The 24,827-nt window shown below is 41.6% G+C and overlaps 1 protein-coding gene and 1 long non-coding RNA gene across 6 annotated transcripts in view; both read left to right on the forward strand.

Annotated features, from left to right (window-relative positions):
* LOC106569453 (ephrin type-A receptor 3-like) overlaps positions 1-24,827 on the forward strand; it is a 236,274-nt gene that overhangs the window by 163,031 nt on the left and 48,416 nt on the right. For all 4 annotated transcript variants that reach the window (XM_082960964.1, XM_082960963.1, XM_045694301.2 and 1 more), the window contains exon 10: positions 1,677-1,785. In XM_082960964.1, the coding sequence (XP_082817090.1) occupies positions 1,677-1,785 (109 nt within the window). The remainder of the gene's footprint in view (positions 1-1,676; positions 1,786-24,827) is intronic.
* Positions 3,725-16,154, forward strand: LOC145860346 (uncharacterized). Of its 2 annotated transcripts, none has more exons than XR_014380364.1 (3): positions 3,725-3,882; positions 4,454-4,596; positions 11,203-16,154. It is a non-coding gene; the product is annotated as an uncharacterized LOC145860346 (long non-coding RNA). The 2 variants fall into 2 exon arrangements; XR_014380365.1 differs by lacking the exon at positions 11,203-16,154 and adding an exon at positions 5,339-11,196.

Consider the following 24,827-nt stretch of genomic DNA (forward strand, 5'->3'; position numbering starts at 1 on the left):
ATTTGGACAGCGCAGGAAAACTTAAATGTGTTGCTGTTTTTGCGGAATATTGAAATGGAAAATGTTTTTTTATCATGAAAGAGCTTGCTGAGTACATTCTCTTTCAATGTTACTTTCTCGTTCTCTCACACTCTTACACGCACGCGCGCACACACACTCACAAGCTGGAGTCTTTGCCACCAATGTCATAGACAGTTTTCTCTGCTACTGCACAGCAAGCGGTACGGACGCAACAAGTCTGGAACAAACAGCTGAACAGCTTCTAACCCCAAACCATAAGACTGCTCAATTGTTAGTTAAATAGTTAATCAAATGGCTACCCGGACTTTCTGCATTGACCCCTTTTTGTGCTAACTTTTTTTAATCATCATATATGCTGCTGCTACTGTTAACTATCTGTCACTTTATTCCTAGTTACACTATCATTCAAAAGTTTGGGGTCACTTAGAAATGTCCTTGTTTTTGAAAGAAAAAAAATTAATTTGTCCATTAAAATAACATCAAATTGATCAGAAATACAGTGTAGAGATTGTTAATGTTGTAAATGTTTGTTTTTTTAAATGAAATATCTACATAGGCGTACAGAGGTCCATTATCAGCAACCATCACTCCTGTGTTCCAATGGCACGTTGTGTTAGGTAATCCAAGTTTATCATTTTAAAAGGCTAATTAATCATTAGAAAACCCTTTTGCAATTATGTTATTAGAGCTGAAAACTGTTGTTCTGATTAAAGAAGCAATAAAACTGGCCTTCTTTAGACTAGTTGAGTATCTGGAGCATCAGCATTTGTGGGTATGATTACAGGCTCAAAATGGCCAGAAACTAAGACTTTCTTCTGAGACTCGTCCATCTATTCTTGTTCTGAGAAATGAAGGCTATTCAATGCAAGAAATTGCCAAGAAACTGAAGATCTCGTACAATGCTGTGTACTACTCCCTTCACAGAAGAACGCAAACTGGCTGTAACCATAATAGAAAGAGTAGTGAAGAGTGAAGGGGCGACTCTGGGATGCTGGCCTTCTAGGTAGAGTTGCAAAGAAAAAGCCATATCTCAGACTGGCCAATAAAAAGAAAAGATTAAGATGGGCAAAAGAACACAGACACTGGACAGAGGAACTCTGCCTAGAAGTCCAGTATCCCAGAGTCGCCTCTTCACTGTTGACGTTGAGACTGGTGTTTTGTGGGTACTATTTAATGAAGCTGCCGGTTGAAGACTTGTGAGATGTCTGTTTCTCAAACTATACACTCTAATGTACTTGTTCTCTTGTTCAGTTGTGCACCGTGGCCTCCCACACCTCTTTCTATTCTGGTTTGAGCCAGTTTGCGCTGTTCTGTGAAGGGAGTAGTACACAGCGTTGTATGAGATCTTCAGTTTCTTGGCAGTTTCTCACATGGAATAGCCTTAATTTCTCAGAATGATCAATTAGCCTTTTAAAATGATAAACTTGGATTAGCTAACACAACGTGCCATTGGAACACAGGAGTGATGGTTGCTGATTATGGGCCTCTGTATATCTATGTAGATATTCCATAAAAAATCAGCCGTTTCCAGCTACAATAGTCATTTACAACATTAACAATGTCTACACTGTATTTCTGATCACACACATGCACACATAGACACACCTTCTCACAATGTGTTAACCCTTTCTCTTGCCTGTGATTCCCTGTCTCAGACATGTTGGCCATAGGAGACCCTAACCAGTCTACTATCCTGGCTGTGTCCATCACTGGAGGCATCGTACTGCTCATCTTCCTGGTGGCCTGCTTTGTTGTCAGTGGCAGGTAAGAGAGCTACACACACACTCACACACACACTGAAATGTACTTTGCTCCCCTCATATTATATATGATGTTTGATTGTAACCTTCAGGCAAAATTAGCTAACGTTCAGCGAAGGTCATCTGTAAACCCAGTGGTGTTATATGCAGGCAAGATTAGTGAGTCAAATTAAAGAAGAGAACCAGAGAGAAGAGATGAGATAGGAGGAGGAGAGGAGGAAAGGAGAGAACTCTTCTTGGATGCAGTGCAGACAGTCCGAGTTAGGTTCCAGCTCTCCTGTACCAAAGGAGGAGAGGAGAGAAGGAGGAGAGGAGAGAGAGATGACAGGCCAGTGATTTATAATGTCTGTAAATTAATGCTTATCCTATATACACACTGACTAGATTAAAGAGCAATTTTTCCCCTCGACACACACACACATAGACATACCATACACACACACAGTTCTGAGGTCTGTAAAAACATTAGTATTGATTAAGGGTGATTGCCTATCAGGCTGAGTGCTCTATTAATTATTGACTGGGTGTAATCTAGTTAGTGGATACTGTCCTAATTTCTCTCTCTCACACACACACACACACACACACACACACGCACACACACACACACACATGCACTAACATACAAATACACACATAAAACACGCTCACATATGTAAAAGTTGAAAGGTTGAAGAAGAAAGTGGCATGAAAAGCAAGATGGCCGACAGGCAGGGTGTTAATCCTGGTTTACAAATACACACATAAAACACGCTCACATATGTAAAAGTTGAAAGGTTGAAGAAGAAAGTGGCATGAAAGGCAAGATGGCCGACAGGCAGGGTGTTAATCCTGGTTTACTAAAAGTACACACAGACACACACATACAGCTAATCAGATTTCACATGCTGGAAGGCAGGCGAGGTGTTAACTAGGTTTTACAGGGGGGTCGATATACCGCCATCAATTACCTCTCCCTCCAACCCTCTTTTCTGATTGTGACTAGATGGGATGCAGTTAATGTCAGAAATTGACTGTTCACAGCAGGTTAGGAGAACTCATGTATCTGGTTAGGAGAACTCACGTAGCAGGTTAGGATAATTGACATAGCTGGTTAGGAGAACTCACGTAGCAGGTAGCAGGTTAGGAGAACTCAGGTAACAGGTTAGGAGAACTCACGTAGCAGGTTAGGACAACTCACGTAGCAGGTCAGGAGAATTCACGTAGCAGGTAGCTAGTTAGGAGAACTCACATAGCTGTTAGGAGAACTCACGTAGCAGGTTAGGAGAATTCACATAGCAGGTAGCTGGTTAGGAGAACTCACGTAGATGTTAGGAGAACTCACGTCGCAGGTTAGGAGAATTCACGTAGCAGGTAGCTGGTTAGGAGAACTCGCGTAGCTGTTAGGAGAACTCACGTAGCAGGTAGCTGGTTAGGAGAACTCACGTAGCTGTTAGGAGAACTCACGTAGCAGGTTAGGAGAATTTGTGTAGCAGGTCGGGGGGATTGACGTAGCAGGTTAGGACAATTAGGTTGAAGATACATTTCACTGCTGCTCTATTTCACTATAAATGTACATTAATATGTTATTAACATATCATATGTGTCATAAAAATGGTGAATTTCCTCACTACACGCCAATACCGAGCTTTTCTGCGTCTCACCAGTAGAAACGGGCCAGCTGCATTTCCTGGTTATATCCACAATATCCAGAATTCATAGCGATTTCAGGATGTAGTACCAGCCTGTGTATCCAGTTGATGTGAGAAATATAAAAATGTCTGCATTTGTAGCCAGCACTTTCAGCCAGAGGATTTCGAAACGGAACTGAAGTCTCAACTGATGGGGTTGCCATGTCGTCAAACATTGAAAAGTGTTGCTATTCCATCGATTTTCCCCTTCACTTCAAAGAGGAAGTCATCCGATCAGCTAACATCAGAGCAGCAAGCTGTGGTAACGTAACTAACATTACCTCGCTAACTAGCTAGCTGGCGAACTACATTTGTTTATCTAAACCAAAATCTAGCTAGCTGGCTTTCATAATACGCTGGCTAGACATTGCAAAGCTTATCAGTGTAATTAGCAAGCTGCTATCTGGCGATGTGATTTGTAACTTTGCAAGGTAACGTTCGCTTCGTTAGGTTACGTTAGCTAACTGTTAGGTAGCTAGCTAGCTAACTAACTATTGCAGAGACTACGTGTAACTATGTGTGACTATGTGTTTTATTTAGAGTCTGATCCCGTTAACATCTGTAGAGGCATCAACATCGAGCTCAGCACCAGGAACTAGTGTTAGTCACCTTCTAAAAGCTTAATAAAATCTACTAAATCTTTCCATGATGAGCAAATAAATCTGCTGGAGCTAGGCATAAAGATGGGCTGTGTCTTGTTGTAATAATTGGTGTGTTTACAAGGAGGCTACAACTTCTGCTGTAGTTGTCTCTGTATTGTTGAGGCTTAGTTGAAAGTTAATGCAAGGCTTGAAATCTAAATTGCAGAAAAGGAAGTATTAGTAAGGAGGGGATGGTTTGGGTGACTGACTGGTGTCTGTTAGGGGTGGGTATTGTGTGTGAAGGTTAGTATGAATGATCTGTTGACATGGGGGGGTGGATATAGGACCTTGTTTGAGTGTGTATAAATGGGGACATAGTAGTCAAATATTTGCGAATCACTGACTACTGTGTGTCCAACAGACTAATCATGCTGCTGACGACGATAACCTGGACACCAGCTTTACTAATACAGAGCCTGTAGACCCATTGGATGAAAGCTTTCAGCCTGGAATATGCTCAAGCTCAACATCATCTTACTTTGACACAAGCCAGGACAACCAAAGGTATTTACGAAAGCACAATACCCTCTTGAAAAAACACTAAACTGTCACAAGACATGTGCTCCTCAAACTTTTCACACCCTTACAGTCAGTATACTCTTCTAGTCTATTCACTCTATTGTGGGCAGTGCTTGTCTACTAAACAGCACAACTCTAAGACACGACTAGACTGTACATCAGTCAAGCCCCCCTCAAACTTTTGACAGCTTTGCTAACAGCCCACCTCAATGCCCCATTATTGACTCTGAGTGTAACAAAACACATACCAGTCTACTGTTCCCTGTTTCGTTTACATAGTATGGTTCTATGGTTATTGTATGTTTACACATCCGCATGATCAGTCTTCACGTTTTACACATCCTTATGATCAGTCTTCACGTTTTACACATCCTCATGATCAGCTTCATGTTTTACACATCCTCATGATCAGTCTTCATGTTTTACACATTCTCATGATCAGTCTTCACGTTTTACACATTCTCATGATCAGTCTTCACGTTTTACACATTCTCATGATCAGTCTTCACGTTTTACACATTCTCATGATCAGTCTTCATGTTTTACACATCCTCATGATCAGCTTCACGTTTAACACATCCTCATGATCAGTCTTCACGTTTTACACATCCTCATGATCAGTCTTCACGTTTTACACATTCTCATGATCAGTCTTCACGTTTTCCACATCCTCATGATCAGTCTTCATGTTTTACACAACCTCATGATCAGCTTCACGTCTCTCCAGGAGACTTGCAGTGCAAAAAAATCTTCTGCAAGAGGTCGAAGCAGTGGGTGGTGAAAAACGTGTAAGAGTGGCTTCTCCACCTGGCTGTGGAGTGCAGAAAGGACCAGACAATTGTCTACAAGGAGCCCGAGTCACAGATCCCCAAACCCAACAGCCCTGCCAACATCACCACAGCGCCAAAGACTGCTAAACCAGCTGCCATTACCCAACACAAGAAGAGGTTCACCAGCTGAAGAACAATATGTAACCTGCCTTGAAAATTCAACCAACACAATACCCATATTCAGTTAGACTGATGTTTTAGTATAATATAGAATGCCTAGTATGCCCACATTGCATTGTGGTATAGATATTTCTAGCTGTTGTACATATACATACTTCAATGTTTCATCTTTATTTTTACTATTTTATACATTGTAGAATAATAGTGAAGACATCAAAACTATGAAATAACAAAGTGTTAAAAAAATCCAAATATATTTTAGATTTTAGATTCTTCAAACTAGCCACCCTTTGCCTTGATGCCAGCTTTGCACACTCTTGGCACTCTCTCAACCAGTTTCACCTGGAATGCTTTTCCAGCGGTCTTAAAGGAGTTCCCACATATGATGAGCACTTGTTGGCTACTTTTCCTTCACTCTGCGGTCCAACTCATCCCAAACCATCTCAATTGGGTTGAGGTCGGGTGATTGTGGAGGCCAGGTCATCTGATGCAGCACTCTCCTTCTTGGTCAAGTAGCCCTTACACAGCCTGGAGGTGTGTTGGGTCATTGTCCTGTTCAAAAACCATTGATAGTCCCACTAAGTGGGATGGCGTATCACTGCAGAATGCTGTGGTAGCCATGCTCGTTAAGTGTCCCTTGAATTCTAAATAAATCAACCGATAGTGTCACCGGCAAAGCATCCCCACAACATCACACCTCCTTTCATGCCCTGATCTGTTTAACCTGTCTTTGTGATTGTCTCTACCCCCTCCAGGTGTCGCTTATTTTCCCCGGTGTATTTATCCCTGTGTTTCCTGTCTCTCTGTGCCAGTTCGTCTTGTATGTTCAAGTCAACCAGCATGTTTTTCCCGTGCTCCTGCTTTTCTATTCTCTTTTACTAGTCCTCCCGGTTTTTACCTTTGCCTGTTTTTCTGGACTCCATTCCCGCCTGCCTGACCATTCTGCCTACACTGACCTCGAGCTTGCCATTCTGTACCTCTGGATCTATGAACTGGTTTTGACCTTTTGCCTGTCCACGACCATTCTTTTGCCTAACCCTTTTGGATTGTTAATAAACATCTGCCTCCTGTGTCTGCATCTGGGTCTCGCCTTGTGCCCTTATACCTCCTCCGTGCTTCACGGTGGGAACCACACAAATCAAATCAAATTTTATTGGTCACATACACATGGTTAGCAGATGTTAATGCGAGTGTAGAGAAATCCAAACGAGTAATCTAACAATTCCACAACTACCTAATACACACAAATCTAAATGGATGGAATAAGAATATGTACATATTAATATATGGATGAGCGATGACCGAGTGGCATAGGGCAAGATGCAATAGATGGTTTAAGATACAGTATACACATATGTCATGACGTTGCCCTGTTGGGGGAGGTTTAAATACCTTTCCCCCTTTTCTCTCCACTCTACAGAATGGACTCTTGGAAAGCACTTTGATAACATAGAGTATGGTAACATAAAAAGGTTGGGGAAAATAACAATATTTATGTAATCCAACCAGTTGAAAGTGTCTGTTGGCACATAAAGAATATGATGTCAGATCAGTTGGTGTCTGGGACATTATATCTGATGATCGGACAATATAAATTGTATCTTAGAAAGTCTACTCATTATAGTTATCAGATTCACATGGAATTGTGCAATTTAAATGTTTAAATATGAAACTATTTGTGAAAAGATTAAATGTAATTTTAGCTTCTAAAGGAGAGCATTGTTTTCATAAGTAAACTATGCTCACTCAGTGGCCACGCCCAAGTGAACGGACATTGGTTGAGAGGAGAGAAACAAGCCCTTTTCTTCTCCAGTGTTAAAGCCCCCGTGACCCAATTCACGTCAGACTAAGCAAACCCCAGCGTGAGCTGTGGTTGCGAATGGTTGAATATCACCTCTACATAACAAAATTTACATGAGACCAAATCACGTGGAGTTGATGATCACCACGCTGTAAAGATGAATTTCTACTACACTAGCCAGAATACAGCGTGAGCTGATTATGGCAAAATGGTATGACCTTTGAACTCTTATTCACTAAAGAAGAAGTGATACATCCTAGAAGTCGAGTTATCAGCTGCAGTTGTAAATGTACATGGCCTAGGAAAGGACAGACAATCTCCTGAGAAGACAGGGTATAACGTATCTGCCCTACAACACTATGACCAGACAGATTCTACAAGGGACAAGGGAAATCTCTTCTGGGCAAACCAGTCTTCCATCCTGGACCCATCTATTTGCGCAGCGCAAATATATATCTTGCATTTTCCTTTTCCGAATGGGCGGTTATTAGAATGCATAAGATTCTGTATTTACGTTAGCATAGCTTTTCAAGGTCCAATAGAGACCCAATCTCTTTTGTCCCTCAGTCTTCCCGCTCTTTCATTCAAACCCAACCCTCTTTCTTTGTGTAACCAGCTCTGATATCGGTTTCGTCCGCTAGGGACTTTTTATTTTATGACATGATTAGTAATCGATGTAAGATCCATCCTGTGTATATGTAATTCTGTGTGATTATTTAGTAAATAAATAATTAAGCCATTTTTTGAATTGTTGATTCAACTTGATAGCCAGGGTTTGTGAAGATAACCAAGAATTTTACGACGTTCAGACAAGACTGAATAAGGTGACGATTAATAATTGACTGCTATTGATATAAAAGTTCTTCAAGAGTGGATTCGGGAGATAGCCGCTCTATATAAACTAATGCTTCTGTGGTGCCCCAGGTTATTGACGAGTTAATTGTTGCATGCTTTAAATCAATCACATAATCAATCAAACGTTAGTTAATCAATTTAGAAAATAGCATGACGTATAATAGGGCTAGGCATCCCGCTAGCGCGACAACTTCCGGTGAAACTGGAGGGCACACAATTCAAATAAATAATCATAAAAATGATGGATATTGAACATTTAGGAACATATAAGTGTCTTATATCAGTTGAAAGCTTAAATTATTGTTAATCTAACTGCACTGTCCGATTTACAGTAGTTATTACAGCGAACACATGCCATGTGATTGTTTGAGGACGGCACCCCACATCAAAATATTTTTCCCCCGGCACAGGTTTCATAAATTCCCAAATAGCGAATAAATATTCACTTACTTTTTTAAAATCTTCCTCTGATTTGTCATTCAAAGGGTCCCAGCTATAATGTGTAGTGTTGTTTTGTTAGATAAAATCCTTCTTTATATCCCAAAAAGTCAGTTTAGTTGGTGCCATCGATTTGAGTAATCCACTCGTTCAACATGCAGAGTCTGAAAATCTACCCCTAAACTTTTTTTCAACATGTCAAAATACATTTCTATTTACTCCTTAGATACCCTAAAATGTATTCAAACTATATTTCTTACGGAAAGAAGTATGTTCAATAAGAAACCGATTTTAGCTTTTGCGTCCTGTCTTCAAACACTGATATTTCTTATTCATTTTGGAAGTTACAAGCCTGAAACCTTGAACATAGACTGCTGACACCCTGTGGAAGCCATAGGAATTGCATCCTGGGAGCTATTTTCCAGTATGCCCTTATACTTGCAATTGTAAGAGCATGGTCTCTCAAACAAACTTTGGATTTTCTCCTACCATATCTATTGTGTTATATTATCCTACATTATTTTAACATTTCAACAAACTTCAAAGTGTTTTCTTTCCAATAGTACCAATTATATGCATATCCTGGCTTCAGGGCCTGAGCAACAGGCAGTTTTCTTTGGGCACGTCATTCAGGCGGAAATTGAGAAGAATGTGGCATAGCCCTAAGTAGTTTTTAATCAGTCAGAGACACGACACATATGAGATGAGTAATGTAAGATATGTAAACATTATTAAAGTGGCATTATTTAACCTCTTGGGGCTAGGTGGGACGCTAGCGTGCCACCCGTGGTGCACTCCATCAACAGCAGGTGCATTTCAAGAGCGGCAAATTTGAATCCAAATAAATGTCAAAATTCAAATTTTTCAAAAATACAACTATGTTACACCATTTGAAAGATAAACATCTCCTTAATCTAACCACGTTTTACGATTTCAAAAAGGTTTTACGGCGAAAGCATAAATTTAGAGTATGTTAGGACAGTACATTTACAAGAGTTGTGTGTAATGTTTTGTCAAGTCAAAGACAGGGTCACCAAAACCATAAAACCAGCTAAAATGATGCACTAACCTTTTACAATCTCCATCAGATGACACTCCTAGGACATTATGTTAGACAATGCATGCATTTTTAGTTCTATCAAGTTCATATTTATATACAAAAACAGCGTTTTACTATGGCATTGATGTTGAGGAAATCGTTTCCCTCCAATAACCGGCAGTCAAGTCAGCGTCAGAAATTAAATAATTAAAATTAGAAAACATTGGTAAAATATTATATTGTCATTTAAAGAATTATAGATTTACATCTCTTGAACGCAATCAACTTGCCAGATTTAAAAATAACCTTACTGGGAAATCACACTTTGCAATAATCTGAGCACTGCGCCCAGAAAAATACGCGTTGCGATACAGACTAGACGTCATGTTGGGGAGATCTAAAATCGAAAATACTATGTAAATAATCCATTACCTTTCATTCTCTTCATCAGATGTCACTTCCAGGTATCACAGGTCCATAACGAATGTAGTTTTGTTCAAAAAAGCTCATCATTTATGTCCAAAAATCTCCGTCTCGTTAGCACATGATGTAAGCCAGCCGGACTTCTCGTCATGAACGAGGGGAAAAAATATATTTCCGTTCGTTCAAACATGTCAAACGTTGTATAGCATAAATCATTAGGGCCTTTTTTAACCAGAACATGAATAATATTCAAGGTGGACGAATGCATACTCTTTTATAACGTATTGGAACGAGGGTACCCAACATGAACTAGCGCGCCAGGTGTCTAATGGGACATCACCGTTCCATGGCTCTTGTTCGGTCAGATCTCCCTCCAGAAGACTCAAAACACTTTGTAAAGGCTGGTGACATCTAGTGGAAGCAATAGGAAGTGCCAAAATATTCCTAAACCCCTGTGTTTTTCAATGGGATAGGTTTAAAGTCAATACAACACATCAGGTATCCACTTCCTGTCAGAAAATGTCTCAGGGTTTTGCCTGCCAAATGAGTTCTGTTATACTCACAGACACCATTCAAACAGTTTTGGAAACTTTAGAGTGTTTTCTATCCATATATAATAAGTATATGCATATTCTAGTTACTGGGTAGGATTAGTAACCAGATTAAATCGGGTACATTTTTTTTATCCAGACGTGCAAATGCTGCCCCCTAGACCCAACAGGTTAAAGTGACTAGTGATCCATGCGGATGTCATCCGTTCACCAACTCTGCGCCTCACAAAGACATGATGATTAGAACCAAAAATCTCAAATTTGGCCTCATCAGACCAAAGGAAAGATTTTCACTGGTCTAATGTCCATTGCTCGTGTTTCTTGGCCCAAGCAAGTCTCTTCTTATTAGCAGTGTCCTTTAGTAGTGGTTTCTTTGCAGCAATTTGACCATGAAGGCCTGATTCATGCAGTCTCTTCTGAACAGTTGATGTCTGGTAACTCTAATGAACTTATCCTCTGCAGCAGAGGTAACTCTGGGTCTTCCTTTACTGTGGTAGTCCTCAAGAAAGCCTATTATCATTTGTTTTTAAACAGGACAATGACCCAACACACCTCCAGGCTGTGTAAGGGCTATTTGACCAAGAAGGAGAGTGATGGAGTGCTGCATCAGATGACATGGCTTCCACAATCACAAACCCGATTGAGATGGTTTGGGATGAGTTCTCCACAGAGTGAAGGAAAAGCAGCCAACAAGTGCTCAGCATATGTGGGAACTCCTTCAAGACTGTCGGAAAAGCATTACAGATGAAGCTGGTTGAGAGAATGCCAAGAGTAGGCAAAGATATCATCAACGGGGGACCAGTATGAAATGTATGCATTCACTACTGTAAGTCGCTCTGAATAAGAGCGTCTGCTAAATGACTAAAATGTAAAATGTAAAAGGCAAACTTTGAAAAATCTAAAATATATTTTGATTTGTTTAACACTATTTTGGTTACTACATGATTCCATATGTGTTATTTCATAGTTGTGATGTTTATCCTATTATTCTATAATGTAGAAATAGTAAAAATAAAGAAAAACCCTTGAATGAGTAAGTGTGTCCAAACTTCTGAGTGGTACTGTATATAGAGTTGAAGTCAGAAGTTTATATGCACTTAGGTTGGAGTCATTAAAACTCGTTTTTCAACCACTGCAAAAATGTCTTGTTAACAAACTATAGTTTTGGCAAGTCGGTTAGGACATTTACTTTGTGCTTGACACAAGTAATTTTTCCAACGATTGTTTACAGACCGATTATTTAATTTATAATTCACTGTATCACAATTCCAGTTGGTCAGAAGTTTACGTTCACTAAGTTGACTGTGCCTTTAAACAGTTGGAAAATTCCAGAAAATTATGTCATGGCTTTAGAAGCTTCACATAGGCTAATTGACATCATTTGAGTCAATTGGAGGTGTACCTGTGGATGTATTTCAAGGCCTACCTTCAAACTCAGTGCCTCTTTGCTTGACATCATGGGAAAATCAAAAGAAATCAGCCAAGACCTCAGAAAGAAAATTGTAAACCTCCACAAGTCTGGTTCATCCTTGGGAGCAATTTCCGAACGCCTGAAGATACCACGTTCATCTGTACAAACAATAGTACGCAACTATAAACACCATGGGACCGCGCAGCCGTCATACCGCTCAGGAAGGAGACGCGTTCTGTCTCCTAGATATGAACATACTTTGGTGCGAAAAGTGCAAATCAATCCCAGAACAACAGCAAAGGACCTTGTGAAAATGCTGGAGGAAACGGGTACAAAAGTATCTATATCTACAGCAAAACGAGTCCTATATCGACATAACCTGAAAGGCCACTCTGCAAGGAAGAAGCCACTGCTCCAACACCGCCGTAAAAAAGCCAGACTACGGTTTGCAACTGCACATGGGGCCAAAGATTGTACATTTTGGAGAAATGTCCTCTGGTCTGATGAAACAAAAATAGAACTGTTTGGCCATAATGACCATCGCTATGTTTGTAGGAAAAAAGGGAAAGCTTGCAAGCCGAAGAACACCATCCCAACCGTGAAGCATGGGGGTGGCAGCATCATGTTGTGGGGGTGCTTTGCTGCAGGAGGGACTGGTGCACTTCACAAAATAGATGGCATCATGAGGTAGGAAAATGATGTGGATTTATTGAAGCAACTTCTCAAGACATCAGTCAGAAAGTTAAAGCTTGGTCGCAAATGGGTCTTCCAAATAGACAAAGCATACTTCCAAAGTTGTGGCAAAATGGCTTAAGGACAACAAAGTCAAGGTATTGGAGTGGCCATCACAAAGCCCTGACCTCAATCCCATAGAAGATTTGTGGGCAGAACTGAAAAAGTGTGAGCGAGCAAGGACTAGAAACCTGACTCAGTTACACCAGCTCTGTCAGGAGGAATGGGACAAAATTCACCCAACTTGTTGTGGGAAGCTTGTCGAAGGCTACCCGAAACGTTTGACCCAAGTTACTAATTGAGTGTATGTAAACTTCTGACCCACTGGAAATGTGATGAAAGAAATTAAAGCTGAAATAAATCATTCTCGCTACTATTATTCTGACATTTCACATTCTTAAAATAAAGTGGTGATCCTAACTGACCTAAGACAGGGAATTTTTACTAGGATTAAATGTCAGGAATTGTGAAAAACTGAGTTTAAATGAATTTGGCTAAGGTGTATGTAAACTTCCGACTTCAACTGTATACAGAATATATAATAGTGTTTAATATAATATTTTTTTAAGGTGTACTGACAAGTGACTTAATTATTCATGCTGCATCCGATACCAATGAAGTGTTTACTTAATTTCCTGCGTTAATTCATTTTGATTTTCTTTAAATGTATTTGGATAAACTAGCTTCAAGGGGAGATTGTTGTTATGGGACCTTTCACATCTCTTCTTGAGAGTAATCAACTTCTTTGTGTCCAAGCAGTATTTAATGTGTGAGAGAGTCAAAAATGCTATTACACATTCATGGGTAGTCATTGTGTACTGTCTGTTTTCCTACTGTAACAGCATGGTGTAGAATGAGACATGTCACAGACACACGTTTGCTAGCCAGCTAGCTATATCACACAAGTATAGTAACTCCAAGACTAATATGAGTCATAAACCCAAAATCATTCCTTTACTCTCCACCATTATCATCACAACATTTCTTCAGTTTTGCTCATAATGAGAGACATTGAGGCTAGCTAGGCTAGTTAGCTTGCTAGCTATAACATTAGACTACAGTACATTTTAGGTATATTAAATATAGAGCTAGCTAGCTAGCTAAACTTGGTTTTAGTTTGTCTTGTAATGGTACTAGCAAGCCTTGATATGGTCAAATCGATCACCAAATTGTACTGTACTGAACAACACTGCCTAGTGTAAAAAGAAAGCTTTTATTGCTAGCTAGCTACAGATAGCAAAACAACTTACTTGTTTGTAATTTGCCCTCCTGAGTCCTGGTCCAGCCCAGATGGTCTAGGCTGCTGCCGCTGCTTGCTAGTCTCACAGTTATTTTTGTCACTGTCTCAACTGCTCTTCAGTGTATTCAGGCTCAAATAAATAGGGCTGTATGTTCCTATGTAAAATAACATAAAAAAAATGTTTCATCGTCCAGCTCTTCTTGGAATGAGGAATCATCAGAAGCTGCCATTGTAGCTAATTAATTATCTCGGATAGACAGTGCACGGTAACATAGCTTCCATGTACCTGTAAACTAGTACTGCCCCCCGTTTTGAAAAGCTTGCCTAAGAGGGTAGGAACAAGGAAGAAGGGCTCCCGTCAAACTGTAGTCTGTACAAAGCCAGGGAAAAGGAGTCAACCTAGATATCCTTCAATGTCCTGGCAGAGAGTCCAATGGTTCTATTGAACAAGGAGAACCATATCTACTTTCTGCTAGTGAGATCGTGCAATCGGCGAAACACAAAGGCCATAATAATTGCTAAAAAATATGACTCCTATAATTTGCTTATCAGACATCAGACTCAATCAACCAATGACGTCATTGGTTGAACTCTCCCGGTGCAAATAAAAAAAAAATACAGCTATAGTCCATAATTATGTCTGAAACACATCTCATCACTCATAATTATGTCTGAAACACCTCTCATCACTCATAATTATGACTGAAACACCTTCTCATCACTCATAATTATGTCTGAAACACTTCTCATCACTCATAATTATGTCTGAAACACCTCTCATCACTCATAATTTTGTGTGAAACACCTCATCACTCATAATTATGTGTGAAACACCTTCTCATCACTCATAATTATGTCTGAAACACCTTCTCATCACTCATAATTATGTCTGAAACACCTCTCATCACTCATAATTATGTCTGAAACACCTTTCATCACTCATAATTATGTCTGAAACACCTCATCGCTCATAATTATGTCTGAAACACCTTCTCATCACTCATAATTATGTCTGAAACACCTTCTCATCACTCATAATTATGTCTGAAACACCTTCTCATCACTCATAATTATGTCTGAAACACCTACTCATCACTCATAATTATGTCTGAAACACCTACTCATCACTTATAATTATGTCTGAAACACCTTCTCATCACTCATAATTATGTCTGAAACACCTTCTCATCACTCATAATTATGTCTGAAACACCTCTCATCACTCATAATTTTGTCTGAAACACCTTCTCATCACTCATAATTATGTCTGAAACACCTCTCATCACTCATAATTATGTCTGAAACACCTCTCATCACTCATAATTTTGTCTGAAACACCTTCTCATCACTCATAATTATGTCTGAAACACCTTCTCATCACTCATAATTATGTCTGAAACACCTTCTCATAATTATGTCTGAAACACCTCATCACTCATAATTATGTCTGAAACACCTCATCACTCATAATGATGTAGTGAGACTGGAAAAACACCCCAAATAGTGTCTAGTGGTGAAGTTTCCCTTGCAATTTAGGAAAGGGGTTAGGGTTAGCTAAAATTCTCCCCGACGCCAGTCAAACATCCAAATTTTGATGTTACTTTGACATTAGCTTCATCCCTCCTAGCCATGAACCTCTTCTCTCTCCTCCCACTCTTTCCTTCCTTTCATTCTGCCATGACTTGTATAGGGGGATGGAGGCAGGGCTGGGGGTTGATTAGTGCTTTCTAATAGAGAACCTCGAAACAGAATTGTGTGTGTGTTTGACTGCAGATTGCATGAGATCAAAGACAGCACTTGAGAGACAAGTAGGGAAAGGAGAAATAGAGATGTCCAGAATACAGAGACAACAGGGAGGAGAGAGAGGGTGATGGAGGGAGAAGAGAAAAATAGAGTGAGAAAAGAAGCTGAGAGAGAACAGGGAGGAGAGAGAGGATGATGGAGGGAGAAGAGAGAAATAGAGTGAGAAAGAAGATGAGAGAGTATATGGGACCATTGGGGATAATATGATTTTTTTCTAGTGAGCGAGGGCAAGAAACATTGAGTGAAGGAAGGAGGAAGAATTGAAGGAAGGAAGGAAGGAAGGAAGGAAGGAAGGAAGGAAGGAAGGAAGGAAGGAAGGAAGGAAGGAAGGAAGGAAGGAAGGAAGGAAGGAAGGAAGGAAGGAAGGAAGGAAGGAAGGAAGGAAGGAAGATTGCACTGGAAGGTGCAATAGGGGTGGTGTATTAAAAACCGGCAGGCAGGTTTTTAAAGAATCGTACAGAATCTGAAATCAGCAGTGATAACCAATCATAACTCATCTCTTTCTCTCTTTCTCTCAGCTTCTTCTCTCTCTCTCTCCCTATCTCTCTTTCCCTCAGCTTCTTCTCTCTCTCTCCCCCTCTCTCTCTTTCCTTTTCATTTTTCTATACCATCTTCGCTCTGCCTATATCAATCTTTATTCCTCTCCCTAGCCCAGTGTCTATTCAACATTTCCATGCTTATCTCATTATTCTTTCCCTCTATTTTCTTCCTCTTTCTTTGTGTTATCTTTTCAGTATATCCTCCTTTTCTTCTCTATTTCTCACTGCTCTACAGCTTTCATTACAGCAAAACGGAGTGACACTGATTCATCCTAGCATCGGAGAGAAAGAGGGAGGGAGAGAGAGACACACACTGTGTACACTAATGTACACATACACTAACTTACACATACGCGCATGCACGCACACACACACATACACACACTAACACACACACCATACGCCCTACTCCCCCTCGGTCTGTGTTGGCAGGGGAGCGGGTGATATCTTAGTAATATGGCTCGTAAAAACTGTGATTTGTGGTGTGTTATGTTCTTCTCTGTTCCCGTTAAATAAAGTGGCGTCTGTCCATTGTTCCTGCAGGGGGAAAACATGAAAAACACCCAACCCCCCTCAGACACAGCACCACAGTTATGCCGAGACTGTGTGTAGTTATTGCTGTGTGCGTGTGTGTGTGTAGCGTTTTTTACTGCAAGGGCTTTGCTGCGGGCTAGTTGGCAGGCTGGCAGGTGGGAACAATGCGAGCGACTGGCATGTGATGGGATCAGCAGATGGTTACACTCGTCAAACCGTTCCCCCATTTGTTTTTTTCTGTTCCTCAGAAGTTGTTAGAGAAGTTTTTACAAGTCGTCAGTTCTCTAGCGTGTGTGTATGTGTCTGTATTGTCTTTGTGTATGTTGGTGTGTGTCTGTGTCTGTGTCTGTGTTGGTGTTGGTGTTGGTGTTGGTGTGTGTGTGTGTGTGTGTGTGTGTGTGTGTGTGTGTGTGTGTGTGTGTGTGTGTGTGTGTGTGTGTGTGTGTGTGTGTGTGTGTGTGTTTGTTTGTTTGTTTGTATGCGTGTGTTGGTGTGTGTGTCTGTGTTGGTATGTGTGTGTGTATGTGTGAGTGTTGGTATGCATGTGTTGGTGTGTGTGTGTTGGTGTTGGTGTGTGTTGGTGTTGGTGTGTGTGTTGGTGTCTGTCTGTGTTGGTGTGTCTGTATTGTGTGTGTTGGTGTGTGTGTCTGTGTTGGTGTTGGTGTGTGTTGGTGTGTGTGTGCTGGTATGTGTGTCTGTGTTGGTGTGTGTGTGTGTCTGTGTTGGTGTGTGTATGTGTGTGTGTGTTGGTGTCTGTGTTGGTGTATGTGTGTGTGTGTGTGTTGGTGTGTGTGTGTGCGTGTGTGTGTTGGTGTGTGTGTTGGTGTGTGTGGTGCCTACCCTTTCTCTACTTCTGATTGTCTCTTACCGCCATGCCTCTCTCCCTTAAAGAGCTGTGAAGAGCTCGCCAAACGACACTCCAGGCTTTGGTCGGATGCCAGATCACCGTCATTTTCGATAGTTGTTTGTTTGTGTTTTTATTAAGAAGTTGTTGAAGAGTGGTGAGAAGTTGAATTAAGGGCTAGGCCATCTGTTTAAAAGTCTTTTGGTTTTTAGACTGAAAAATGTCTCATAGAAGTTATATCCGCTGCAGGAGCCATGAGAGATACTTCTCATGGTGTTTTTGGATGACAGGATTTGTACATTAACTCCAATCAACCAGTCAAACTTATCAATCTAACCTCCTCTAGCACTAACCCGATTGGACAAGGACACCCTGAATGACTCACGAGCCAGAAGGGGAACAGGAAGTCTTAGTCTATGTCTGGAGGTGACAAGTAAATTAGCATATGAAAGCCTATTCAGCATCCTTCCTACTCCCTCTCGCTCTCTTTAGAAACGATAGCTGGAGTGAAAGACATGAAGTCTTTGGCCCTTTTAGATGATTTTCATCTGTCTTTCTTTTAATGTCTCTCTGACAAAAGGATTGAGAGGGAGAGAGGTATTGACCTCCTCTGTAAAAAAAAGAGAGAGGGAGAGAGGTATTGACCAGCTTTTTGAAAAAGAGAGATATGGAGAGAGAAGGTGGGGGGTGGAGGAGAGTGAGATGTGTTTGTAATGGATATATTCGGGAGGAACACTTTTTAGTCTGTCTAAAAGAGGAAGTGAGGTGTCTCTGTCAAGGAAGGAATTCTCTACACAACAGCATCTGGTGTGGGTGTGTGTGTGTTTGAGGAGGCTCTTTTAAGACATCAGCATCTGTTACAAGGCCTTAGGTTATTCTTCAAAGTTAATGACAGAAAGGAAGCAACGAGAAGAGAAAGATCTGAACACACTGTCACTTAGAATACCTATGTGAGAATGCTGTTCATTGACTTCAGCTCAGCATTCAGCAACATTGTCCTCTCCAAGCTCGTCACCAAGCTTAGGACCCTGGGACTGAAAACCTCCCTTTGCAACTGCATCCTGGACTTCCTGACGGGCCTACCCCACGTGGTGAGGGAAGGCAACATCACCTCCGCTACACTGACCCTCAACACGGAGGACCCTCAACACGGGGGACCCACCGTGGTGTGTGCTTAGTCCGCTCGTGTACTCCCTGTTCATCCACGATTGCATGGCCACACACGACTCCAACACCATCATCAAGTTTGCTGACGACTCAATGGCCTGATCACCAGCGACGATGAGACAGCCTACAGGGAGGAGGTCAGTGACCTGGCAGTGTGGTGCTGGGACAACAATCTCTCCCTCAATGTTAGTAAGACCAAGGAGCTGATGGTGAACTACAGGAAACAGGCGGCGTACACGCACCCATCCACATCAACGGGGCTGCAGTGGAGCGTGTCGAGAGCTTTAATTAAGTTCCTCGTGTCCAAAACGCTAAGGACTTAAAATGGTCCACTCATATGCGCACAGTCGTGAAGAAGGCTTGGTATGGCAACAGCACCACCCTCAATCGCATGGCACTACAGAGGGTGGTGCAGACAGCCCAGCACATCACTGGGACCATCTCCCTGCCATCCAGGACCTCTATATCAGGTGGTGTGAAAGGAAGGCCCAGAAAATTGTTAAAGACGCCAGCCACCCAAGCCATAGACTGTTCCCTCTGCTTCCGCACATCAAGAGGTACCGGTGCATCAAGTCTGACACCAACAGGCTCCTGAACAGCTTCTATCTCCAAGCCATAAGACTGCTAAATAGCTAACAAAATGGCTACACAGACTATCTGAGTTGACCCTTGTATTTAATTTTTTATTTTTTATTCACACTCACAGGACTCTACACACTCACGCATACTGGCACTCCAACACACACATAACATGCAAACACATTTATATTGACTCTACACACACGCACACACACACGCACACACACACACACACACACTCACATACAATCATCCTATACACTCCTGATGCCTAGTCATCTTACCCCTATAGATATCTACCTCTATCACTCCAGTATTCCTGTCGCCTTACCCCTATACATATCTACCTTTATCACTCCAGTATCCCTGTTACCTTACCCTTATACATATCTACCTCTATCACTCCAGTATCCCTGTCGCCTTACCCCTATACATGTCTACCTCTATCACTCCAGTATCCCTGTTACCTTACCCTTATACATGTCTACCTCTATCACTCCACTATCCCTGAGACTGTGTAGGAAGTAGAAAAGGAAACTAGAACAGATGGTAAACAAAGAGAGAGAGATGAAAGTGAAGGAGGAGAAAGAGAGAGGGAGAAGGTAATTGAAGCACAGATGAAAGGCTTCTCATTGGAGGGAGTTTTATAATTCTTTCAGCTCAGCTCATCCACCACCCACCTGGGAGATGCATACCCCAGCAGCCATTTTGTGCCAGAATTCTCCCTACACAGGCAGTTTCCTGGTCCTCTATGCCAGAAAATGCCAAGTCCTGTTTGTTGGGAGGTGAATGGTAGCCATTGTGTGCCTTCTGCAAGCAGTTTCCTGGCTCGTAGGTGTTCTCAATGCCAGAAGACTCTGGTCTAGTTTGCTGGCTGGAGAAACTGTGTTTTGAGGAGAAGTTAGTGACAAACACACAGATAGAGAGAGAGTCAGAGGTCTGCGGCAGAAAGGTTAGCATCAGGCAGTTTTTTGTGTAATAGCACTAATGATGGTTACGAGCCAGAAGAGTCTGTTTTGGAGTGGCCATTCAAAAGCCTTCTAAAGGGACAGCTGCTAAATGTCTGTGCATGTCTTTGGGGGGGTGGGGGGGGTGCACTTGCGTGTGTGTGTATTAGCTTGCGGCTCTTTGAACCAATATGGGTGAGCTTTGGACTATATGATACTCCTTTGTCTGCAAAAACCCTACTAACTAACTAGCTCACAAACAAGTGAATATAAGCTAGCAGTCGCTGGTTTAAAACTATCATAATGATACCTTGCCCAGATGTTCTAAAAGGACTAACTATAGCCTATAAAGATGGGAGGAAATTGTGTGTGTGTGTGTGTGTGTGTGTGTGTGTGTGTGTGTGTGTGTGTGTGTGTGTGTGTGTGTGTGTGTGTGTGTGTGTGTGTGTGTGTGTGTGTGTGTGTGTGTGTGTGTGTGTGTTGATCTGACATCTTAGTGATTTGAGAATGAAAAACACATGTTTTGTGCTCTTGGATATGAACAAATGTGGACGCGTGGCTACATGTAGCTCTCGCTTTGATCTTAAAACAAGCTCATAATAATCACGACCCCTCATGCTGTAAACAAAGTCCAGTTCAAAGTGAATGGCACAGATCCATATATGGCAATGGTCTATTTGCATATAGGCCTACTGCAGCTCTGATTAGTTATGCCGCAACAGTCTGTGTAGAGTACAGGATGAGTCGTGAATGTCATTGCAATAGAATCCTACTCCGTTGCATTCTGCCTACAACAAAATCTCTTGCATAGTTTGTTTTGTTTCGGTATGTTACATTGAAAGTGGCTACTATTGTGTTGATTAGATCAGAATTCCCACAAAGGGAAAAGTTGATAGTGTTAATTTTGGTGGAAAACTCTAGAGTTGAGTGAAGTTCAATCTTGTGCTTCTCTGTGCAGGCTGATATTTCTTCTGAACGGCAGTCCCGGGGAGCTGCGCGCCTGCACCCACGCTCAGCTTAGAGGGATCATTGGTCGTAACACACTCTCACCAAACCCATGGTGTGTTTTCTTCCCCTGAGTTTGTGACCCACTCATACTGTGGTTTGTAGTTTAGTTTATTAGACATGAAAACACACTTCCCTCAATGACGATGAGAACAGGTCACCCCTCCACTAAACATGCTTTCCCTTACCTCTCCTCCTCTTTGCTCATACTTCCCCTCTCCTCTCCTCTCCCCCTCGTCTTGTCTGGGACTCCACTTAGTCTAATGAATTGGTATTAAGTTAATGTTTCAAAACATGTTTTAATGAAACACAGACAGATTTATATACCATAACTCTATTGTTAATAATTCCCCCTTCCTAATAATTACCTCTGGCGTAGTAAATCTTTTTCCAAAGCGGTCAGGAGAGCTTTTGGCTGGACGCCAGATGGCGGGAGGGAGAGAGAAGGAAAGGAGGAGAGGGAGGGAAGGAAGGAAGGAAGTGAGGGAGGGAGGGAGGGAGGGAGGGAGGGAGGGAGGGAGGGAGGGAGGGAGGGAGGGAGGGAGGGAGGGAGGGAGGGAGGGAGGGAGGTGTTGGCGGGAAAGGGGGAGAGAGAAGGAAGGAGGGAGAGGGGGAGAGACAAAGAAGGAAGGAGGGAGAGACAAGGAAGGAAGTAGGGAGAGGGGAGAGAAGGAGGGAAAGAGAGGGGGACGAGAAGGAAGGAGGGAGAGGAAGAGAGAGAAGAAAGGAGGAATGGGGAGAGGAGAGGAAGGAGAAAGAGGGAGAGATAATGAAGGCGGGAGAGGGGAGAGAGAAGGAAAGAGAGAGGGAGAAGGAAGGAGGGGAGAAAGAAGGAAAAAGGGAGAGAGAAGGAAGGGAGGGGAGAGAGAAGGATGAAGGGATATCTAACAATACACAACAATACACACAAATCTAAAAGTAAAAGAATGGAATTAAGAAATATAGAAAAACCCAGAGTTATGATTGTAAATCTGCAGTTTAATTGACTAAATATTATAGAAATATAATGTTTATCAGATGGTGTTTTCAAGCTTAGTTTGGGCATGAAATTGTTTCTAATTCATCTTAATTACATTTAATCTAATAGCTTGATATTAAATGGGATATCTGTTATTGTGTGTGATGATGAGATACAGCAGGTCTGTCGTGGCTGTCTCTGTGTATGTTTATGTGTGTGTGTGTGTGTGAGAGAGTGTATGTGTCTGTTTGTGTGTGTCTCTCTGTGTGTTTGTGTATGTGTGTCTCTCTCTCTCCTCTCTCTCTCTGTGTGTGTCTCTCTCTCTCTCTGTGTGTGTGTGTTAGTCTCTGATTAACATTCCCATTAAGGACCCTCTCCCACTGATTATGAGTGGGAGGGAGAGCAAAAGAAGGGGGAGGGAGAAAGATGGCAAGAGCGAGAGACAAAGGGATAGAGAGAGTGAGAGACCATGTTCACAGGTCCATCTTATTAGCAGTACAGTATGTCACACAGGCGATGTGATTACAGATTGTCTGATCTCCTCTCGACACACTCTCTCATCCATACTAATGATCACTGAGGTGTGTGTGTACACGTGTGTGTGTGTGCGTGTGCATGTGTGCTTGCGTCCGTACCTTTATGTGTGTCAGAAGGATTAGTCGAGGCAATAGAAGGCAACAGGCAGTGTCCCAGGGAGATAGGGGCTGTGTCTGGGTGTCCCAGGGGACATTAGTGTAGTGAGTACAGTCTGGACCACCAGGTCACAGCTCACCATACACCTCCTGTGGAGAGAGACTATGATAAGAACAAACACAGACCCACACCTACCTGTCTGTCTGTCTGTCTGTCTGTCTGTCTGTCTGTCTGTCTGTCTGTCTGTCTGTCTGTCTGTCTGTCTGTCTGTCTGTCTGTCTGCTTCACACACCTGCTAACAGAGACACAGGTCAGACTGGAGTTTACACTGTAACAACAGCAGGATTGTCTGGAGCATTTTTGTATTTTTTTGTACTTATCTTTCTCTTCTCTTTCTTTCTTTCTGACCCTTCTTCCCTCCTTTTTATCTTTGATTGTTATTGTCATGAAATACTAACAGAAATGAAGAGCCCTAAACTTATTTTCAATGTTTTTAATGTTTTAGCTGTGTTTTACATTATCAGCCACTGGTCATTATGTCTTGGCCTTTTGAGAGCAATGTTGACTGAAGCGGAGTGGTTACAACAGTATTCATCACATCAGCTCAACTGGAACTCAAATAGACAGACAGCTTGTTAGTTAAGATGTACAAACACATCAAGAACACACAGTTAAGTACAACACACACACACACACACACAAGCACACACACACACACACACACACACACACACACACACACACACACACACACACACACACACACACACACACACACACACACACACACACACACACAAGCACACACACACATAAAACTACTCAGGGTAAGGAGTTCAAGTGGATGAGAAAAAGACATTCACATGTTATAAAGTATTGGCAGAAGTGTATGATTGTGGGTGCGTGTGTCTGTGTGTGTATTTGTGTGTGTATGCTTGTGTGTGTGTGTGTGTGTGTGTGTATGCTTGTGTGTGTGTGTGTGTGTGTGTGTGTGTGTGTATGCTTGTGTGTGTGTGTCTGTGTGTGTGTGTGTGTCTGTGTTTGTGTGTGTGTCTGTTTGTGTGTGTGTGTTGACCCCCTCCACTAGTTATGATCTCCCTCCCTGAGAATATCAATTTCTCCTTCTACGATTTGAGGTCTTGGACTAATCGTGTCATATAAAACACATTGAATGTTACAGCTTGCTTTTAAACATCCTTTATTAGCTGTGAAAGCAACGCTGGTTAAGATAGGGCCAAGGTTACACAGAAAACACACACACACAGCAACTTCATTTGACTTTGAGCTCTCTCCCATATATATACAGTGCCTTGCAAATGTGTTCAGACCCCTTGGATTTCTTCACATCTTGTATTTCTTCACAATCATCACAAAATACTCTGTAATGTCATTTTAATATAAATAAAACATTCATAACTAAAATATATTTGTTGCATAAGTATTCAGCCCCTTTTGTTTAGACAAGGCTTAATTAGTTCAGGAGTAAAATGTGGCTTAACAAATCCCATAATGAGTTACATGGACTCACTCTGTGTGAAATAATAGGGGTTGACATTATTTTTTTATGACTAACACTTCCTCTGTCTTGCATACATACAACATTTGTAAGATTCCTCAGTCAAGTATTGCATTTCAAGCACAGATACAACAACAAAGACCAGCGAGCTTTTCCGAAAGCCTCATAAAGAAGGGCAGTGATTGGAAGATGGATAACAATAACAAATCAGACATTAAATACCTCTTTGAACACGGTCAAGTTAATAATTA

This window comes from Salmo salar, chromosome 14 (genome assembly GCF_965601325.2).
Source record: "Salmo salar chromosome 14, fSalSal1, whole genome shotgun sequence".
Classification (NCBI taxonomy): Eukaryota; Metazoa; Chordata; class Actinopteri; order Salmoniformes; family Salmonidae; genus Salmo; species Salmo salar.